Genomic DNA, 21,287 nt, shown 5'->3' on the forward strand with positions numbered 1-21,287 from the left:
TAAGCAGTGTCCCTTGGGTTTGAACTTGCTCCGCCAGACCACTTGCTCCGCCAGACCACTTGCACCGCCAGACCATAATGAAATAATTCACAGCCCCGGATTGGGAGGTAAAAGGTGTCTCTCTGCATCAATTAACATTTGGTGGACCCGGGGAACAAGACCGGAGAAGACTAATAACCAGGCGAGTGTGAAATCAGCCAGCGGTAAGCGAAAATGAGCTGGAGAGAACAGGAGATGGAGGAGGGAAGGAACAGATCACCATGGATACCGGAGGTCGCCTCAGTGATCGATACGCGGTGCTCTGAATGAGCCGCCATTGTTCGGTTGCCTCCTCAAAGAAGGAGCTTTGTCTGGTTGACGACAAATAGCCGTAATTCCTCACCTGGTAGAAGTTGGGCCAGTAGGTGCTGACGGCCAGCTCCACCTGAGACCAGGAACGTGACGCCGGGCCGGACATGTTCCAAACGGGCATCCCCATGGGACTGTTGTTCTCCTTGATGTAGATGTTAAGGTGGCCTGGGTGGCTGTTGTCCCTGCCGCCGATGTAGTAGTGGAAAATAACGCAGTGGGTGTCGTTCTCCCTCAGCTGGGGGGTCAAGAGTACGGCCTTCTGTCCGGAGAAACGTCCTGACGTGTTGACCATCATGAAGGCGGAACCTGCGACGATAGACGACAGTTGATCTTGAATTTAAAGCATGGACTCAAAGTAAGCATGACGGCAACGCGAATCAGCCCAAAATGTGACATACTGTCCCAGGCGAGAATACAGTGTGTCGACATCAGACTACAGCAGGGGTCGGGAACCTTTTTGTCTGAGAGAGCCAAAAAGCCAAATATTTAAAAATGTATTTCCGTAAGAGCCATATAATATTTTTTTTAACACTGAACACAAATAAACGCGTGCATTTTTAAGTAAGACCAACATTTCTAGAGTATAATAAGTCTATTATTCTTTGTAATAACTTATGTTATTCTGAAGCTAACTGTGGAGGGGGCGTGGCCTGTGGGCCTGCAGCGAAGCAGGGTGTGCCAGGACCGGCCTCGAAATCAGCGACAGGTGCGTAGACGGCCCACTTGGGCCTTGTTATCTAATCACCTGTCGCTCTGTTATAAGCAGCAGCCAGGAGGAGAGACGGGGTTGGGGCTGGAGCCAGAGCGCGAGCGAAAACGAAAAAGAAAAATACAATTGCTGGAAAGCAACTGAGAGACTTATTGAAAAATAAAACAATATTGTAACCCTGAAACAGGCTCTCATGTCGGTGCTTGGGGGTCTGAAGAACCCCCAGGAGGGCAAGCCCAACACTAACCAATAATAAATAAATAACTTCTTACCATTAACGCAACTTCTTGAACAGGTGCGGTAGAAACAGATGGAGGGAATTAAAAATGCATGAGAATGTTTTATATTTTGAATATTATTTTTAACACTGTGATTACAAGCGGAATTATTCATTATTTATGGTGTTAAGCAATGTCAGCATAGATTTATCCGAGAGCCAGATGCAGTCATCAAAAGAGCCACATCTGGCTCTAGAGCCATAGGTTCCCTACCCCTGTACTACAGGATGACACTGAGGCCGTTGGAAACTTTGCACAATCGCTCAAAATACTTGACCGAAAACCACAACACCAGCATCACTGTTTAGTTCTCCAAAAATATACAAACCCTGTTTCCATATGAGTTGGGAAATTGTGTTTGACGTAAATATAAACAGAATACAATGATTTGCAAATCCTTTTCAACCCATATTCAGTTGAATATGCTACAAAGACAACATTTTTGATGTTCAAACTCATGAACTTTATTTTTTTTTTGCAAATAATAATTAACTTAGAATTTCATGGCTGCAACACGTGCCAAAGTAGTTGGGAAAGGGCATGTTCACCACTGTGTTACATCACCTTTTCTTTTAACAACACTCAATAAACGTTTGGGAACTGAGGAAACTAATTGTTGAAGCTTTGAAAGTGGAATTATTTCCCACTCTCACTATTATGTTAGATCCACTATGGACTGGACTCTCACTATTATGTTAGGTCCACTATGGACTGGACTTTCACTAGTATGTTAGATCCACTATGGACTGGACTTTCACTATTATGTTAGATCCACTATGGACTGGACTCTCACACTATTATGTTAGACCCGCTATGGACTGGACTCTCACTATTATGTTAGATCCACAATGGACTGGACACTCCCACTATTATGTTACATCCACTATGGACTGGACTCTCACTATTATGTTAGATCCACTATGGACTGGACTTTCACTATTATGTTAGATCCACTATGGACTGGACACTCAGACTATTATGTTAGATCCACAATGGACTGGCCTCTCACTATTATGTTAGATCCACTATGGACTGGACTCTCACTATTATGTTAGATCCACTATGGACTGGACTCTCACTATTATGTTGGATCCACTATGGACTGGACTCTCACTATTATGTTAGATCCACTATGGACTGGACTTTCATAATATTATGTTAGATCCACTATGGACTGGACACTCAGACTATTATGTTAGATCCACAATGGACTGGCCTCTCACTATTATGTTAGATCCACTATGGACTGGACTCTCACTATTATGTTGGATCCACTATGGACTGGACTCTCACTATTATGTTAGATCCACTATGGACTGGACTTTCACTATTATGTTAGATCCACTATGGACTGGACACTCAGACTATTATGTTAGATCCACAATGGACTGGACTCTCACTATTATGTTAGATCCACTATCAACTGGACTCTCACTATTATGTTAGATCCACTATGGACTGGACTCTCACTATTATGTTGGATCCACTATGGACTGGACTCTCACTATTATGTTAGATCCACTATGGACTGGACTTTCACTATTATGTTAGATCCACTATGGACTGGACACTAAGACTATTATGTTAGATCCACAATGGACTGGACTCTCACTATTATGTTAGATACACTATGGACTGGACTCTCACTATTATGTTAGATCCACTATGGACTGGACTTTCACTATTATGTTAGATCCACTATCAACTGGACTCTCACTATTATGTTAGATCCACTATGGACTGGACTCTCACTATTATGTTAGATCCACTATGGACTGGACTCTCACTATTATGTTAGATCCACTATGGACTGGACTCTCACTATTATGTTAGATCCACTATGGACTGGACTCTCACTATTATGTTAGATCCACTATGGACTGGACTCTCACTATTATGTTAGATCCACTATGGACTGGACTTTCATAATATTATGTTAGATCCACTATGGACTGGGCACTCAGACTATTATGTTAGATCCACAATGGACTGGATTCTCACTATTATGTTAGATCCACTATGGACTGGACTCTCACTATTATGTTAGATCCACTATGGACTGGACTTTCATAATATTATGTTAGATCCACTATGGACTGGACACTCACACTATTATGTTAGATCCACAATGGACTGGACTCTCACTATTATGTTAGATCCACTATGGACTGGACTCTCACTATTATGTTGGATCCACTATGGACTGGACTTTCACTATTATTTTAGATCCACCAAGGACTGGACTCTCACTATTATGTTAGATCCACAATGGACTGGACTCTCACTATTATGTTAGATCCACTATGGACTGGACTCTCACTATTATGTTAGATCTACTATGGACTGGACTCTCACTATTATTTTAGACCTACCAAGGACTGGACTCTCACTATTATGTTAGATCCACTATGGACTGGACTCTGACACTATTATGTTAGATCCACTATGGACTGGACTCTCACTATTATGTTAGATCCACTATGGACTGGACTCTCACTATTATGTTAGATCCACTATGGACTAGACTTTCACTATTATGTTATATCCACTATGGACTGGACTCTCACTATTATGTTAGATCCACTATGGACTGGACTCCCACTATTATGTTAGAGCCACTATGGACGGGACTCTCACTATTATGTTAGATCCACTATGGACTGGACTCTCACTATTATGTTAGATCCACTATGGACTGGACTTTCACTATTATGTTAGATCCAAAATGGACTGGACTTTCATAATATTATGTTAGATCCACTATGGACTGGACTCTCACTATTATGTTAGATCCACTATGGACTGGACTCTCACTATTATGTTAGATCCACTATGGACTGGACTCTCACTATTATGTTGGATCCACTATGGACTGGACTTTCACTATTATGTTAGATCCACTATCAACTGGACTTTCATAATATTATGTTAGATCCACTATGGACTGGACACTCACACTATTATGTTAGATCCACAATGGACTGGCCTCTCACTATTATGTTAGATCCACTATGGACTGGACTCTCACTATTATGTTAGATCCACTATGGACTGGACTCTCACACTATTATGTTAGATCCACTATCAACTGGACTCTCACTATTATGTTAGATCCACTATGGACTGGACTCTCACTATTATGTTAGATCCACTATGGACTGGACTCTCACTATTATGTTAGATCCACTATGGACTGGACTCTCACTATTATGTTAGATCCACTATGGACTGGACTCTCACTATTATGTTAGATCCACTATGGACTGGACTTTTATAATATTATGTTAGATCCACTATGGACTGGACACTCTGACACTATTATGTTAGATCCACTATGGACTGGACTATCACTATTATGTTAGATCCACTATGGACTGGACTCTGACACTATTATGTTAGATCCACTATGGACTGGACTCTCACTATTATGTTAGATCCACTATGGACTGGACTCTCACTATTATGTTAGATCCACTATGGACTGGACTCTCACTATTATGTTAGATCCACTATGGACTGGACTTTCACTATTATTTTAGATCCACTATGGACTGGACTCTCACTATTATGTTAGATCCACTATGGACTGGACTTTTATAATATTATGTTAGATCCACAATGGACTGGACACTCTGACACTATTATGTTAAATCCACTATGGACTGGACTCTCACACTATTATGTTAGATCCACTATGGACTGGACTTTCACTATTATTTTAGATCCACTATGGACTGGACTCTCACTATTATGTTAGATCCACTATGGACTGGACTCTCACTATTATGTTAGATCCACTATGGACTGGACTCTCACTATTATGTTAGATCCACTATGGACTGGACTCTCACTATTATGTTAGATCCACTAAGGACTGGACTCTCACTATTATGTTAGATCCACTATGGACTGGACTCTCACTATTATGTTAGATCCACTATGGACTGGACTTTCATAATATTATGTTAGATCCACTATGGACTGGACACTCAGACTATTATGTTAGATCCACAATGGACTGGACTATCACTATTATGTTAGATCCACTATGGACTGGACTCTGACACTATTATGTTAGATCCACTATGGACTGGACTCTCACTATTATGTTATATCCACTATGGACTGGACTCTGACAATATTATGTTAGATCCACTATGGACTGGACTCTCACTATTATGTTAAATCCACTATGGACTGGACTCACACTATTATGCTGGATCCACTATGGACTGGACTCTCACACTATTATGTTAGATCCACTATGGACTGGACTCTGACAATATTATGTTAGATCCACTATGGACTGGACTTTTACAATAGTATGCTAGATCCACTATGGACTGGACTCTCACTATTATGTTAGATACACTATGGACTGGACTCTCACTATTAAGTTGGATCCACTATGGACTGGACTCTCACTATTATGTTAGATCCATTATGGACTGGACTCTCACACTATTATGTTAGATTCACTATGGACTGGACTTTCACTATTATGTTGGATCCACTATGGACTGGACTTTCACTATTATGTTAGCTCTCCAAGGTTTCTCATTGTCATCCCACTGGGTAGAGTTTTTCCTTGCCCCGATGTGGGGTCGTTGAAGCTTTTGCAGCCCTTTGAGACACTTCTGATTCAGGGCTATATAAATAAACATTGATTGATTGATTCTGTGCTAAACAACATCGGGTCCAATTTGTCACTCCAATAATTCTGGGTCACCAACAGAGGAGACAGTGGGACACAGCTTCCCTGGCGAGGGAATCTTCCCGCTCCGCCGCGTACGCAGAATCAGACGTGAACCTCCGTCATTAAAGTCAACATCCGGCCACCACAGCGAGACTAAAAGGGGCGGGTGCCATGAAGTGTTTCAGCGGCCTCGGTCTCACAATAGCCTATTTGTTCAGTCAATGAGTCGCCCGCTCGTCTTGTTGCGGCATGCTCGTGATGCTCGCCAACTCCATCTGTCTCCGACTGGAGATAACGAGCTGAGTGGGTGGGGGGGAGGGGGGGCTGTCATGTTTACACGATGAAACGGCAGGCGAAGGAGAAGGCGCGTGGAGGCGGAGAAAGGAGTGACAGAGCGGGTCCTCCTAGAGTTTGTTTTCCTGGCGCCGAGCATATGTATTAATAACACAGGTGGCAGAAGAAGACTAAGACATCTTTTTACATCTGAGGGTTCTGTTGCTCGACTCTTCCTGTTGCAGCTGACACCGCTTTACCACCGCTCCGGGTGGCCCTGCGTACAGGACCCAGTCCCCGAGCTTTTCAGCAAGCTTCTTTCATAAGCAGCACAGTCCATAGTGGATCTAACATAATAGTGAGAGTCCAGTCCATAGTGGATCTAACTTAATAGTGAAAGTCCAGTCCATAGTGGATCTAACATAATAGTGTGAGAGTCCAGTCCATAGTGGATCTAACATAATAGTGTGAGAGTCCAGTCCGTAGTGGATCTGACATAATAGTGATAGTCCAGTCCATAGTGGATCTAACTTAATAGTGAGAGTCCAGTCCATAGTGGATCTAACATAATATTGTGAGAGTCCAGTCCATAGTGGATCCAACATAATAGTGAGAGTCCAGTCCATAGTGGATCCAACATAGTAGTGAGAGTCCAGTCCATAGCGGGTCTAACATAGTAGTGAGAGTCCAGTCCATAGTGGATCTAACATAGTAGTGAGAGTCCAGTCCATAGTGGATCTAACATAGTAGTGAGAGTCCAGTCCATAGTGGATCTAACATAATAGTGAGAGTCCAGTCCATAATGGATCTAACATAGTAGTGAGAGTCCAGTCCATAGTGGATCTAACATAGTAGTGAGAGTCCAGTCCATAGTGGATCTAACATAGTAGTGAGAGTCCAGTCCATAGTGGATCTAATAGTAGTGATAGTCCAGTCCATAGTGGATCTAACATAATAGTGAGAGTCCAGTCCATAGTGGATCTAACATAATAGTGTGAGAGTCCAGTCCATAGTGGATCTAACATAATAGTGAGAGTCCAGTCCATAGTGGATCTAACATCGTAGTGAGAGTCCAGTCCATAGTGGATCTAACATAGTAGTGAGAGTCCAGTCCATAGTGGATCTAACATAGTAGTGAGAGTCCAGTCCATAGTGGATCTAACATAGTAGTGAGAGTCCAGCCCATAGTGGATCTAACATAGTAGTGAGAGTCCAGTCCATACTGGATCTAACATAGTAGTGAGAGTCCAGTCCATAGTGGATCTAACATAATAGTGAGAGTCCAGTCCATAGTGGATCTAACATAATAGTGAGAGTCCAGTCCATAGTGGATCTAACATAATAGTGAGAGTCCAGTCCATAGTGGATCTAACATAATAGTGAAAGTCCAGTCCACAGTGGATCTAACATAATAATGTGAGAGTCCAGTCCATAGTGGATCTAACATAATAGTGAGTGATCAGTCCATAGTGGATCTAACATAATAGTGAGAGTCCAGTCCATAGTGGATCTAACATAATAGTGAGAGTCCAGTCCATAGTGGATCTAACTTAATAGTGAAAGTCCAGTCCATAGTGGATCTAACTTAATAGTGAAAGTCCAGTCCATAGTGGATCTAACATAATAGTGTGAGAGTCCAGTCCATAGTGGATCTAACATAATAGTGAGAGTCCAGTCCGTAGTGGATCTGACATAATAGTGATAGTCCAGTCCATAGTGGATTTAACATAATAGTGAGAGTCCAGTCCATAGTGCATCCAACATAATAGTGAGAGTCCAGTCCATAGTGGATCTAACATAATAGTGAGAGTCCAGTCCATAGTGGATCTAACATAGTAGTGAGAGGTCCAGTCCATAGTGAGGCCAGCAAGAGATCATCTTGAGTGGAAACAGGTCAGCAGTGCATAGACGTCCCCAACACAGATAAGTGGTCCACCCTGGGTCTAGTCTTTGGACATCCAGCACTCAATCCATGTTCACTCAAGCCTGCCTGTCCTACTATTACTGTGTTTGCTGCCTCTCTTCAATGGATGCTTACTTTTAATGGAGGTGAATAAACTTTGCCACTTAAAGATTGTCTCCTCTGAGCTGCGAGAGCCATCTCCATGACAACCAACGGTTCATTTTTTTTTGTTTTGTTTTATTTTGTTTGAAAAAAAAAAAGGGAGACTTTGATGAATAAGTTATGCAACAGGTGGCTCGGGAGATGGAAGGTGGAGCGGCCATCTGCTATCGGGGAAGGTTTTGGCGCCCCGGGTGCTGCTAAACGCTCCTAATGAGCGAGACTGCCTGCACTTCCAGGCAAAACTGCAACTGCATCTTCTAGGAAATCATGTCATTTGCTTATTTTTTTTTTAAGACGGAGGCTTCATGATCCCACCGGCGAGCCTCGTTGTTGTGATCGGTGCATCTTTTTAAATACATGACTGTCTGATTAGAAAGTGGAGGTTAGTTGGGAGGGGCTGACTTTGAGGTGTTAGTCCAAACTGCATCAGGTGTCATTGATGTTTCTTTAATAACATCCAGCCATCTGCTCGGGGGGGGGACTCCATAAATCAGCAGCTCGCGTTGCAAAGTCAAAGATGGAAGCGGTCGACTGTGAAGTGAAGTGAATTATATTTATATAGCGCTTTTCTCTAGTGGCACTGGGAGCAAGGTGGGTAAAGTGTCTTGCCAAGGACACAACGGCAGGGACTAGGATGGCGGAAGCGGGAATTCGAACCTGCGACCCCCAAGTTGCTGGCACGGCCACTCTACCAACCGAGCTATAGCAAGCTAAATTATATGTAACGACGGACATTTACCCATGAAAATATAGAGAGGCTGCGGCTGGTGTGGTAGACGGAGCGGCAGATACCATAGAGAGGGACAAGCGGTAAAAAATGGATGGATGAATAGAAGTCCACTCTCCAAGTGTGTTGAAGGAAGTGGCTTTTAGCAATTTTACTCTCATCATCTGGTGGAATACAATCGAACCAACTGTGTCTGCAGTGATTACTTTGTAAAATGATTTAAATTATTATTACATTACTTCATAAAACTAGTGTACTTGTTTTATTACATTCGATTGTATTGTTTGTCGTATAAAATGTATTTCTTTTTTTACATGTTAGTTAAATTTGATTGTTTTTGGGGTGCTCATGATAGCCATGTAGTGAAGTGAAGTGAATTATATTTATATAGCGCTTTTCTCTAGTGACTCAAAGCGCTTTACATAGTGAAACCAATATCTAAGTTGCATTTAAACCAGTGTGGGTGGCACTGGGAGCAGGTGGGTAAAGTGTCTTGCCCAAGGACACAACGGCAGTGACTAGGATGGCGGAAGCGGGAATCGAACCTGCAACCCCCAAGTTGCTGGCACGGCCACTCTACCAACCGAGCTATAGCAAGCTAAATTATATGTAACGACGGACATTTACCCATGAAAATATAGAGAGGCTGCGGCTGGTGTGGTAGACGGAGCGGCAGATACCATAGAAGAGGGACAAGCGGTAAAAAATGGATGGATGAATAGAAGTCCACTCTCCAAGTGTGTTGAAGGAAGTGGCTTTTAGCAATTTTACTCTCATCATCTGGTGGAATACAATCGAACAACTGTGTCTGCAGTGATTACTTTGTAAAATGATTTAAATTATTATTACATTACTTCATAAAACTAGTGTACTTGTTTTTATTACATTCGATTGTATTGTTTGTCGTATAAAATGTATTTCTTTTTTTACATGTTAGTTAAATTTGATTGTTTTTGGGGTGCTCATGATAGCCATGTAGTGAAGTGAAGTGAATTATATTTATATAGCGCTTTTCTCTAGTGACTCAAAGCGCTTTACATAGTGAAACCCAATATCTAAGTTGCATTTAAACCAGTGTGGGTGGCACTGGGAGCAGGTGGGTAAAGTGTCTTGCCCGAGGACACAACGGCAGTGACTAGGATGGCGGAAGCGGGAATCGAACCTGCAACCCTCAAGTTGCTGCACGGCCACTCTACCAACCGAGCTATAGCAAGCTAAATTATATGTAACGACGGACATTTACCCATGAAAATATAGAGAGGCTGCGGCTGGTGCGGTAGACGGCGCGGCAGATACCATAGAAGAGGGACAAGCGGTAAAAAATGGATGGATGAATAGAAGTCCACTCTCCAAGTGTGTTGAAGGAAGTGGCTTTTAGCAATTTTACTCCCATCATCTGGTGGAATACAATCGAACCAACTGTGTCTGCAGTGATTACTTTGTAAAATGATTTAAATTATTATTACATTACTTCATAAAACTAGTGTACTTGTTTTATTACATTCGATTGTATTGTTTGTCGTATAAAATGTATTTCTTTTTTACATGTTAGTTAAATTTGATTGTTTTTGGGGTGCTCATGATAGCCATGTAGTGAAGTGAAGTGAATTATATTTATATAGCGCTTTTCTCTAGTGACTCAAAGCGCTTGACATAGTGAAACCCAATATCTAAGTTACATTTAAAGCAGTGTGGGTGCAGTGGGAGCAAGGTGGGTAAAGTGTCTTGCCCGAGGACACAACGGCAGTGACTAGGATGGCGGAAGCGGGAATCGAACCTGCAACCCCCAAGTTGCTGGCACGGCCACTCTACCCAACCGAGCTATAGCAAGCTAACTGGGTGAAGCAGTTGGAGCGTATCACCTCTAGTCTGCACTATACTGAAGCAGAATGAGTCAATAACTATAAATTATATGTAACGACGGACATTTACCCATGAAAAATATAGAGAGGCTGTGGCTGGTGTGGTAGACGGAGCGGCAGCTGGAATTAGATACCATAGAAGAGGGACAAGCGGTAAAAAATGGATGGATGAATAGAAGTCCACTCTCCAAGTGTGTTGAAGGAAATGGCTTTGAGCAATTTTACTCTCATCATCTGGTGGAATACAATCGAACCAACTGTGTCTGCAGTGATTACTTTGTAAAATGATTTACATTATTATTATTACATTACTTCATAAAAACTAGTGTACTTGTTTTATTACATCCGATTGTAATGTTTGTCATCCATCCATCCATTTGCTACCGCTTATTCCCTTTTGGGGTCGCGGGGGGCGCTGGCGCCTATCTCAGCTACAATCATATACAATGTATTTCTTTTTTTACATATTAGTTAAATTTGATTGTTTTTGGGGTGCTCATGATAGACATGTAGTGAAGTGAAGTGAAGTGAATTATATTTATATAGCGCTTTTCTCTAGTGACTCAAAGCGCTTTACATAGTGAAACCCAATATCTAAGTTACATTTAAACCAGTGTGGGTGGCACTGGGAGCAGGTGGGTAAAGTGGTCTTGCCCAAGGACACAACGGCAGTGACTAGGATGGCAGAAGCGGGGATCGAACCTGCAAACCCTCAAGTTGCTGGCACGGCCACTCTACCAACCGAGCTATACCGCCCCTGTTCACTCAATCTGCTTCTTGCTCGGCAAAGCCTTTTGTTTGTCAACCAGGCAGCAAAACATCAAGTCTCTCCAAGTGAATCTTACTGAATGTATGAGGAATACACTGCAAAAAGTCAAAAAACAAGAAAGATAAAATACAAAAAATGAGGGGTATTTTACAAACCCTGTTTCCATATGAGTTGGGGAATTGTGTTCGATGTAAATATAAACAGAATACAATGATTTGCAAATCCTTTTCAACCCATATTCAGTTGAATATGCTACAAAGACAACATTTTTTTTTTGCAAATAATCATTAACTTTAGAATTTGATGCCAGCAACACGTGACAAAGAAGTTGGGAAACGTGGCAAATAATACTGATAGAGTTGGGGAATGCTCATCAAACACTTATTTGGAACATCCCACAGGTGTGCAGGCTAATTGGGAACAGGTGGGTGCCATGATTGGGTATAAAAACAGCTTCCCCAAAAACTGCTCAGTCTTTCAGAAGAAAGGATGGGGCGAGGTACACCCCTTTGTCCACAACTGCGTGAGCAAATAGTCAAACGGTTTAAATACAACGTTTCTCAAAGTGCAATTGCAAGAAATTTAGGGATTTCAACATCTACGCTCCATAATATCATCAAAAGGTTCAGAGAATCTGGAGAAATCACTCCACGTAAGCGGCATGGCCGGAAACCAACATTGAATGACCGTGACCTTCCATCCTTCCGACAGCACTGTATCAAAAACCGACATCAATCTCTAAAGGATATCACCACATGGGCTCAGGAACACTTCAGAAAACCACTGTCGCTAAATACAGTTGGTCGCTACATCTGTAAGTGCAAATAAAGCTCCACTATGCAAAGCAAAAGCCATTATCAACAACATCCAGAAACGCCGCCGGCTTCTCTGGGCCCGAGATCATCTAAGATGGACTGATGCAAAGTGCAAAAGTGTTCTGTGGTCCGAACGAGTCCACATTTCAAATTAATTTTGGAATATTCAACATCGTGTCATCCAGACAAAGGGGAAGCGAACCATCCAGACTGTTTATCGACGCAAAGTTGAAATGCCAGCATCTGTGATGGTATGGGGGTGCATTAGTGCCCAAGGCATGTGTAACTTACACATCTGTGAAGGCACCATTAATGCTGAAAGGTACATACAGGTTTTGGAACAACATATGCTGCCATCTAAGCGCCGTCTTTTTCATGGACGCCCCTGCTTATTTCAGCAAGACAATGCCATGCCACATTCAGCACGTGTTACAACAGCGTGGCTTCGTAAAAAAAAAAAAGAGTGCGGATACTTACCTGGCCCGCCTGCAGTCCAGACCTGTCTCGAATCGAAAATGTGTGGCGCATTATGAAGCCTAAAATACGACAGCGGAGACCCCGGACTGTTGAACGACTGAAGCTCTACATAAAACAAGAATGGAAAAGAATTCCACTTTCAAAGCTTCAACAATTAGTTTCTTCAGTTCCCAAACGTTTATTGAGTGTTGTCAAAAGAAAAGGTGATGTAACACAGTGGTGAACATGCCCTTTCCCAACTACTTTGGCACGTGTTGCAGCCATGAAATTCTGAGTTAATTATTATTTGCAATAGAAAAAATAAAGTTTATGAGTTTGAACATCAAATATGTTGTCTTTGTAGCATATTCAACTGAATATGGGTTGAAAAGGATTTGCAAATCATTGTATTCTGTTTATATTTACATCTAACACAATTTCCCAACTCATATGGAAACAGGGTTTGTACTACCACCACCATGCTTGACGTTAGGAGTTGTGTTCCTTTTCTCTTTCAAACATATTGCTGGGTGTTGTGGTCAAACTGCTTAATTTTTGTTTCAACACTTCGCTTCACTTCCGGTTTATGAGACATCACCAGAGTTCACTTCCTGTTGAAGCAGCCTTTATGTTTAACTGTAAGTCTACCGTATTTCCTTGAATTGCCACCGGGTATATAGTATGCACCTGCCTAGAATTACTGCCGGGTCAAACTCGTTTCGCAAAATAATTAGCGCATGCTTAGCATTACCACCGGCTCAGGATTAACGCCGGGTCAAACTTGTTTTGCCAAATAATTAGCATATGCCTAGAATTTCCACCGGGTAAAACTCGTCACGTCACGAGTGACACTTCACCTGTCATCATTTTCAAAATGGAGGAGGCTGATTTCAATCATTTGAAATCGCATAAAGGGAAGAAGATTAAGAGCTATTCAGCAGGATTTAAGGTCCAAGCTATTGAATATGCTAAAAAGAACAGTAAGCAGCTATGTTTTATTAATATACCGTAGCTGCGTGTGTCAAATATGAGTCATTAAATGACTCCCGCCTCCTGGTGGTAGAGGGCGCTAGTGATCCTTCTTGCGACTACTCTGCTGCAGAAGAAGTGACAACAAGCAGCGATCGTTTATTTTTTCCTCTCGCTTGCACTTTTAACATGGAGGATTACATATCTTAAAATAAAACAGTTTTCTAAACTGGACTTTCAATCAAAGCAGGAGGTAATAAAGGAAGATCTCCATCGAGACAGAGAGACTTTTAAAACTGAAGAAAGATAAGGAGGACTTCTATAAAGAAGTTATCGATGCGTTTGATCAGAAGGAGCTACGCATGGACTTCATTTATAAGTAAAGGTAAAACCATTATAACGTTTTTTTTTAATTAAATGTGCTTTTCATGATGGTATCCTTACATCACACTCAAATTTACAAGCGCAGGCCTAAATTTACCGCATGCCTTTGGTAAGCGGCGGAGTGAGAAGAGGTTTCAAGGAAATAGGGTATGTCTTAGATTGTTTAGACACTAATGCCGGAGGTCTGCATTGTTACTTACTTACCTGACTCGGCTGGAAGCCAAAGCACTGCAATAATTAAAGAACAATTAACGACAGTAAATAAGTAACAAACTGACGGTCTTGATATGAGGTCAGTACGCCAGAAGGGGGGGTAAAAAAAACCTATTTCCCTCCTCAATTACTCGCCATCATAACACTCGCCGGATAAAACCCAGCAGGCACCTTGGTTGTGGGCGCTGATTGCCGCCCGGTGTCGTGGTTCTTCCGCCCTAACGAGCGCCCACTGTGCACCCGCTGCACCGTGACAAGGTAATTAGCCGGCCAGCCCGCTACGAGCCAATGAAAATGACACCGCGTTAGCGCCGTGCTAATGCACCGTCGGTGTCCTCGGTCTCTGTGCAAGCCTACGGAAGATCAATTAAAAATACAGAAGCTCTCGTTGCCGCCGCCGAGATATTCAGGCGAACGTCATTTATTATTATTACAATGTAGGCCACCTTCACCTTCTATTACGGTGACGGCTGAACGTGAAGACTGCTATGAAAAATTAATTTGATGGCAAATGAAGTGTTCCTGCTCCTGATGATACTTGGATTAATGCTTCACACATCAAGACCGATGGAACAGAAATGCAGAACTTTGATTGAGTTGGACTACTTTTTGTGTCTATGCCATGCAATTATATTACAGAGTTAGAACAATGCATGATGTTGGATCTAGAGCAGTGGTCCTAGACCTTTTTGTGGCTGCAGACCAGTCAATGCTTGATCATTTGTCATGAAAAAGGGAGTTTTTTTTTAGTTGGTGCACTAATTGTAAGTGTATCTTGTGGTTTTTATGTTGATTTGATAAAAATAAATTTAAAAATAAATAAATAAATAAATTCATAAATAATTCTTCTGCGGCCCGGTACCAATCGAGCCGCAGCCCGGTACCGGTGCACTAATTGTAAGTGTATATTTTGTTTTTTATGTTGATTTAATAAATAAAAAATAATAATAAATAATAAAAATGTAGACAAATTATTCTGCGGCCCGGTACCAATGGAACCGCGGCCCTGTACCGGGTGCACTAATTGTAATTGTATATTGTGTTTTTATGTTGATTTAATAAAAAAAAAATTAAATTAAATGAACAAATATAATAAAAAATCTCAAAAAAATTATTCTGCGGCCCGGTACCAATCAAACCGCAGCCCGGTACTGTGTGCACTAATTGTAAGTGTATCTTGTGTTTTTTATGTTGATTTAATACAAAAAAAAAAATAATAATAATAATGACAAAAATTCTGCGGCCCGGTACCAATCGAGTGCCCTAATTGTAAGTGTATCTTGTGTTTTTTATGTTGATTTAATAAAAAATAAAAATAAAAAATAAAAATAAAATAAATTAATAAAAAATTCTTCTGCGTCCGGGTACCAATCGAGCCGCGGCCCGGTACCGGGTGCACAAATTGCAAGTGTATCTTGTGTTTTTAATGTTGATTTAATAAAAAATTCAAATAAATCAATAAAAATTTACAAAAAATTCTTCCAATCGAGCCGCGGCCCGGTACCGGGTCCACTAATTGTAAGTGTATCTTGTGTTTTTTATGTTGATTTAATACAAAAAAAATATATAATAATAATAATAATAAATTATTCTGCGGCCCGGTACCAATCGAGATGCAGCCCGGTACCGGGTGCACTAATTGTAAGTGTATCTTGTGTTTTTTATGTTGATTTAATACAAATAATAATAATAATAATAATAATAATAAATTATTCTGCGGCCCGGTACCGGGTCCACTAATTGTAAGTGTATCTTGTGTTTTTTATGTTGATTTAATACAAAAAAAAATAATAATAATAATAATAAAAAATTATTCTGCGGCCCGGTACCAATCGAGATGCAGCCCGGTACCGGGTGCACTAATTGTAAGTGTATCTTGTGTTTTTTATGTTGATTTAATACAAATAATAATAATAATAATAATAATAATAATAATAAATTATTCTGCGGCCCGGTACCGGGTCCACTAATTGTAAGTGTATCTTGTGTTTTTTATGTTGATTTAATACAAAAAATAATAATAATAATAATAATAAAAAATTATTCTGCGGCCCGGTACCAATCGAGATGCAGCCTGGCACCGGTGCACTAATTGTAAGTGTATCTTGTGTTTTTTATGTTGATTTAATACAAAAAATAATAATAATAATAATAATAAAAAAATATTCTGCGGCCCGGTACCAATCGAGATGCAGCCTGGTACCGGTGCACTAATTGTAAGTGTATCTTGTGTTTTTTATGTTGATTTAATAAAAAATAAAAAATAAATAAATTAATTAAAATAAATTAATAAAAAAATATTCTGCAGCCCGGTACCAATCGAGCTGCAACCCGGTACCGGGTGCACTAATTGTAAGTGTATCTTGTGTGTTTTATGTTGATTTAATAAAAAAATAATAATAAATAAATAAATTAATATAAATTAATAAAAAATTCTTCTGCGGCCCGGTACCGGGTGCACTAATTGTAAGTGGATCTTGTGTTTTTTATGTTGATTTAATAAAAAAATTTAATAAAAAATAATTAAAAAAAATCTATAAAATATTATTCTGCGCCCCGGTACCAATCGAGCTGCAGCCCGATACCGGGTCCACTAATTGTAAGTGTATCTTGTGTTTTTTATGTTGATTTAATAAAAAAATTAAATAAAAAATAATTTAAAAAAATCTATAAAAAATTATTCTGCGGCCTGGTACCAATCGAGCCGCGGCCCGGTACCGGGTGCACTAATTGTAAGTGTATCTTGTGTTTTTTATGTTGATTTAATATTAAAAAATAATAATAAAATAATAAATAAATAAATAAAAATTCAAGGAAATACGGTAGATTATAATTTTTCTTAGATTGGACTAAAAGAGTCTTTATGGATCGGTACAAAAAACGCTCGACTTCTTACTCACACAAACACAAGCTCTCGTATTAGACGTCCATGGTGCCGAGTAAAAAAAAAAAAAAAAAAAAAAATCAATATTAGATTGAAATAATCAAAGTCAACAGGCAGAAGGCATTCAGATTAATTTGGAGCTGAGTGATGCTGTGTGGAGGATATCATTTGCAATATCAATAATGATGAGCGCTCATTATTTCTCCTCCGCACAGGTCCTGAACCCCGGGAGAAAAAATAAAAAAAATCATTATGTGCGTGTGAGGTGGGAGGGGTGAGTGAGAATGAAGGGGGCGCTCTTTAAAGCTGAAGCCTCCAGCTCTCACGCGCTGATAAAATCCTGAGAAGGAAAAAAAAAAGCCTGGCTGCCACTTGGGGAAATGTCAATGAAGACAAGGCTAGGTTGTTTGCCACCAATCAAATCTGCTGGGAGGGGAGAGACCGCTACCGAACCCACCGGGTTGTCCGGAACTTTCTCTTTTTTTGTTTTGAAAAAATAAACCTGATGGAATAAGATGTGTAAGACCTGATGCAAATACAAACCCCGTTTCCATATGAGTTGGGAAATTGTGTTCGATGTAAATATAAACAGAATACAACAAATCCTTTTCAACCCATATTCAGTTGAATATGCTACAAAGACAACATATTTTTGCAAATAATCATTAACTTTAGAATTTGATGCCAGCAACACGTGACAAAGAAGTTGGGAAAGGTGGCAATAAATACTAATAATGTTGAGGAATGCTCATCAAACACTTATTTGGAGCATCCCGCAGGTGTGCAGGCTAATTGGGAACAGGTGGGTGCCATGATTGGGAATAAAAACTACTTCCCCAAAAAATGCTCAGTCTTTCACAAGAAAGGATGGGGCGAGGTCCACCCCTTTGTCCACAACTGTGTGAGCAAATAGTCAAACAGTTTAAGAACAACCTTTCTCAAAGTGACATTGCAAGAAATTTAGGGATTTCAACATCTACGCTCCATAATATCATCAAAAGGTTCAGAGAATCTGGAGAAATCACTCCACGTAAGCGGCATGGCCGGAAACCAACATTGAATGACCGTGACCTTCAACCCCTCACTGTATCAAAAACCGACATCAATCTCTAAAGGATATCACCACATGGGCTCAGGAACACTTCAGAAAACCACGGTCACTAAATACAGTTGGTCGCTACATCTGTAAGTGCAAGTTAAAGCTCTACTATGCAAAGCGAAAGCCATTTATCAACAACATCCAGAAACGCCGCCGGCTTCTCTGGGCCCGAGATCATCTAAGATGGACTGATGCAAAGTGGAAAAGTGTTCTGCGGTCTGACGAGTCCACATTTCAAATTGTTTTTGGAAATATTCGACATCGTGTCATCCGGACCAAAGGGGAAGCGAACCATCCAGACTGTTATTGACGGAAAGTTCAAAAGCCAGCATCTGTGATGGTATGGGGGTGCATTAGTGCCCAAGGCATGGGTAACTTACACATCTGTGAAGGCACCATTAATGCTGAAAGGTACATACAGGTTTTGAAACAACATATGCTGCCATTTAAGTGCCGTCTTTTTCATGGACGCCCCTGCTTATTTCAGCAAGACAATGCCAAGCCACATTCAGCACGTGTTAAAACAGCGTTGATTCGTAAAAAAAGAGTGCGGGTACTTTGCTGGCCCGCCTGCAGTCCAGACCTGTCTCCCATGGAAAATGTGTGGTGCATTATGAAGCGTAAAATACGACAGGCTGTTGAACGACTGAAGCTCTACATAAAACAAGAATGGGAAAGAATTCCACTTTCAAAGCTTCAACAATTAGTTTCCTCAGTTCCCAAACGTTTATTGAGTGTTGTTAAAAGAAAAGGTGATGTAACACAGTGGTGAACATGCCCTTTCCCAACTACTTTGGCACAAGTTAATTATTTTTTGCAAAAAAATAAAAAATAAAGTTTATAAGTTTGAACATCAAATATGTTGTCTTTGTAGCATATTCAACTGAATATGGGTTGAAAAGGATTTGCAAATCATTGTATTCTGTTTATATTTACATCCAACACAATTTCCCAACTCATATGGAAACGGGGTTTGTATGACCTCCATCACAACATCAAAGTGTAATCCTGTTTGTTGAAGCGGATTAAAACCAGCGTGACTCCTCATGCATGCACAAACATGCAGACTTCCAAACAAAGCAGGCAAGATTGTACGCACAAAACTACCACTTCCTTTCATCCTCTAATTGTATTAAAGGCTTTCTCCTTAACCTCCCGACTTTGCAAACTCCGTGGCGGTCTTCACACAAACTTGTGAATGGCTCTAAAAGCAATTAGTTTATTTATTTTTATTTTTTTCGACATGCTCCCCCCCCGGCAGCAAATCCCATCTTTGGCTGATGTGATTTAAGTTCTGATTTAATTCAGGATGTCCTTTTGTCCGTGGACGTCATGTCCGCTCATGTTCAAGCTTCCATTCTTCGGCTTGCAAAACAACAACAACCTGTTGTCGCATGTTCTCGTTGAATTTAGTGGGGTTTTCTACAAATTGTTTAAGAAGTTTAAGTACGAATATTGATCTGTATGTTATCACACAACTCTTATCCTTAAGGGCTGTTGCTATAGTTATTATCAATTGTGCTGAAGTTGTACTTTTTCTTCCGTCTCTCATTAGTGTTTTCAGACCCTGAATCAGCCTTTCTGACTGCCAAGGGAACATCGAGTGCCGTGACGCGAACAGAGCAGAGACAGGGTAGGGGACCACTGCTCTACAACATGTTATCGCCCTCACTTTTAGACCATGCTGTCTGCGTGCCGGCCGGACGCATGCATTTCGCTGCTTCTCATACGAGATTGCAATACGTACTTCAATCAATCAATCAATGTTTATTTATATAGCTCCAAATCACAAATGTCTCAAAGGACTGCACAAACCACTACGACTACGACATCCTCGGAAGAACCCACACAAGGGCAAGGAAAACTCACACCCAGTGGGCAGGGAGAATTCACATCCAGTGGGACGCCAGTGACAATGCTGACTATGAGAAACCTTGGAGAGGACCTCAGATGTGGGCAACCCCCCCCCCCTCTAGGGGACCAAAAGCAATGAAAGTCGAGCGGGTCTAACATGATACTGTGAAAGTTCAATCCATAGTGGCTCCAACACAGCCGCGAGTTCAGTTCAAGCGGATCCAAGACAGCAGCGAGAGTCCCGTCCACAGGAAACCATCCCAAGCGGAGGCGGATCAGCTGCGTAGAGATGTCCCCAACCGATACACAGGCGAGCGGTCCATCCTGGGTCTCGACTCTGGACAGCCAGTACTCCATCCATGGTCATCGGACCGGAACCCCTCCACAAGGGAGGGGAGGACAGAGGAGAAAAAGAAAAGAAGCGGCAGATCAACTGGTCTAAAAAGGAGGTCCATTTAAAGGCTAGAGTATACAGATGAGTTTTAAGGTGAGACTTAAATGCTTCTACTGAGGTAGCATCTCGAACTGTTACCGGGAGGGCATTCCAGAGTACTGGAGCCTGAACGGAAAACGCTCTATAGCCCGCAGACTTTTTTTGGGGTCTAGGAATCACTAATAAGCCGGAGTCTTTTGAACGCAGATTTCTTGCCGGGACATATGGTACAATACAATCGGCAAGATAGGATGGAGCTAGACCGTGTAGTATTTTATACGTAAGTAGTAAAACCTTAAAGTCACATCTTAAGTGCACAGGAAGCCAGTGCAGGTGAGCCAGTATAGGTATGTATGTATGTATATATGTATATAAAGGTATATACAGCATAGGTATATATGTATGTATATATGTATATAAAGATATATACAGTATAGGTATATATGTATG

The 21,287-nt window shown here is 41.0% G+C and overlaps 1 protein-coding gene across 1 annotated transcript in view; it reads right to left on the bottom strand.

Moving 5' to 3' along the window:
• Positions 1-21,287, bottom strand: part of LOC133568022 (receptor-type tyrosine-protein phosphatase mu-like) — a 610,514-nt gene that overhangs the window by 435,498 nt on the left and 153,729 nt on the right. Inside the window, exon 3 of the mRNA XM_061919713.1 lies at positions 383-657. Within this exon, the coding sequence (XP_061775697.1) occupies positions 383-657 (275 nt within the window). The remainder of the gene's footprint in view (positions 1-382; positions 658-21,287) is intronic.

The sequence above is a fragment of the Nerophis ophidion genome, linkage group LG14 (genome assembly GCF_033978795.1).
Source record: "Nerophis ophidion isolate RoL-2023_Sa linkage group LG14, RoL_Noph_v1.0, whole genome shotgun sequence".
NCBI lineage: Eukaryota > Metazoa > Chordata > Actinopteri > Syngnathiformes > Syngnathidae > Nerophis > Nerophis ophidion.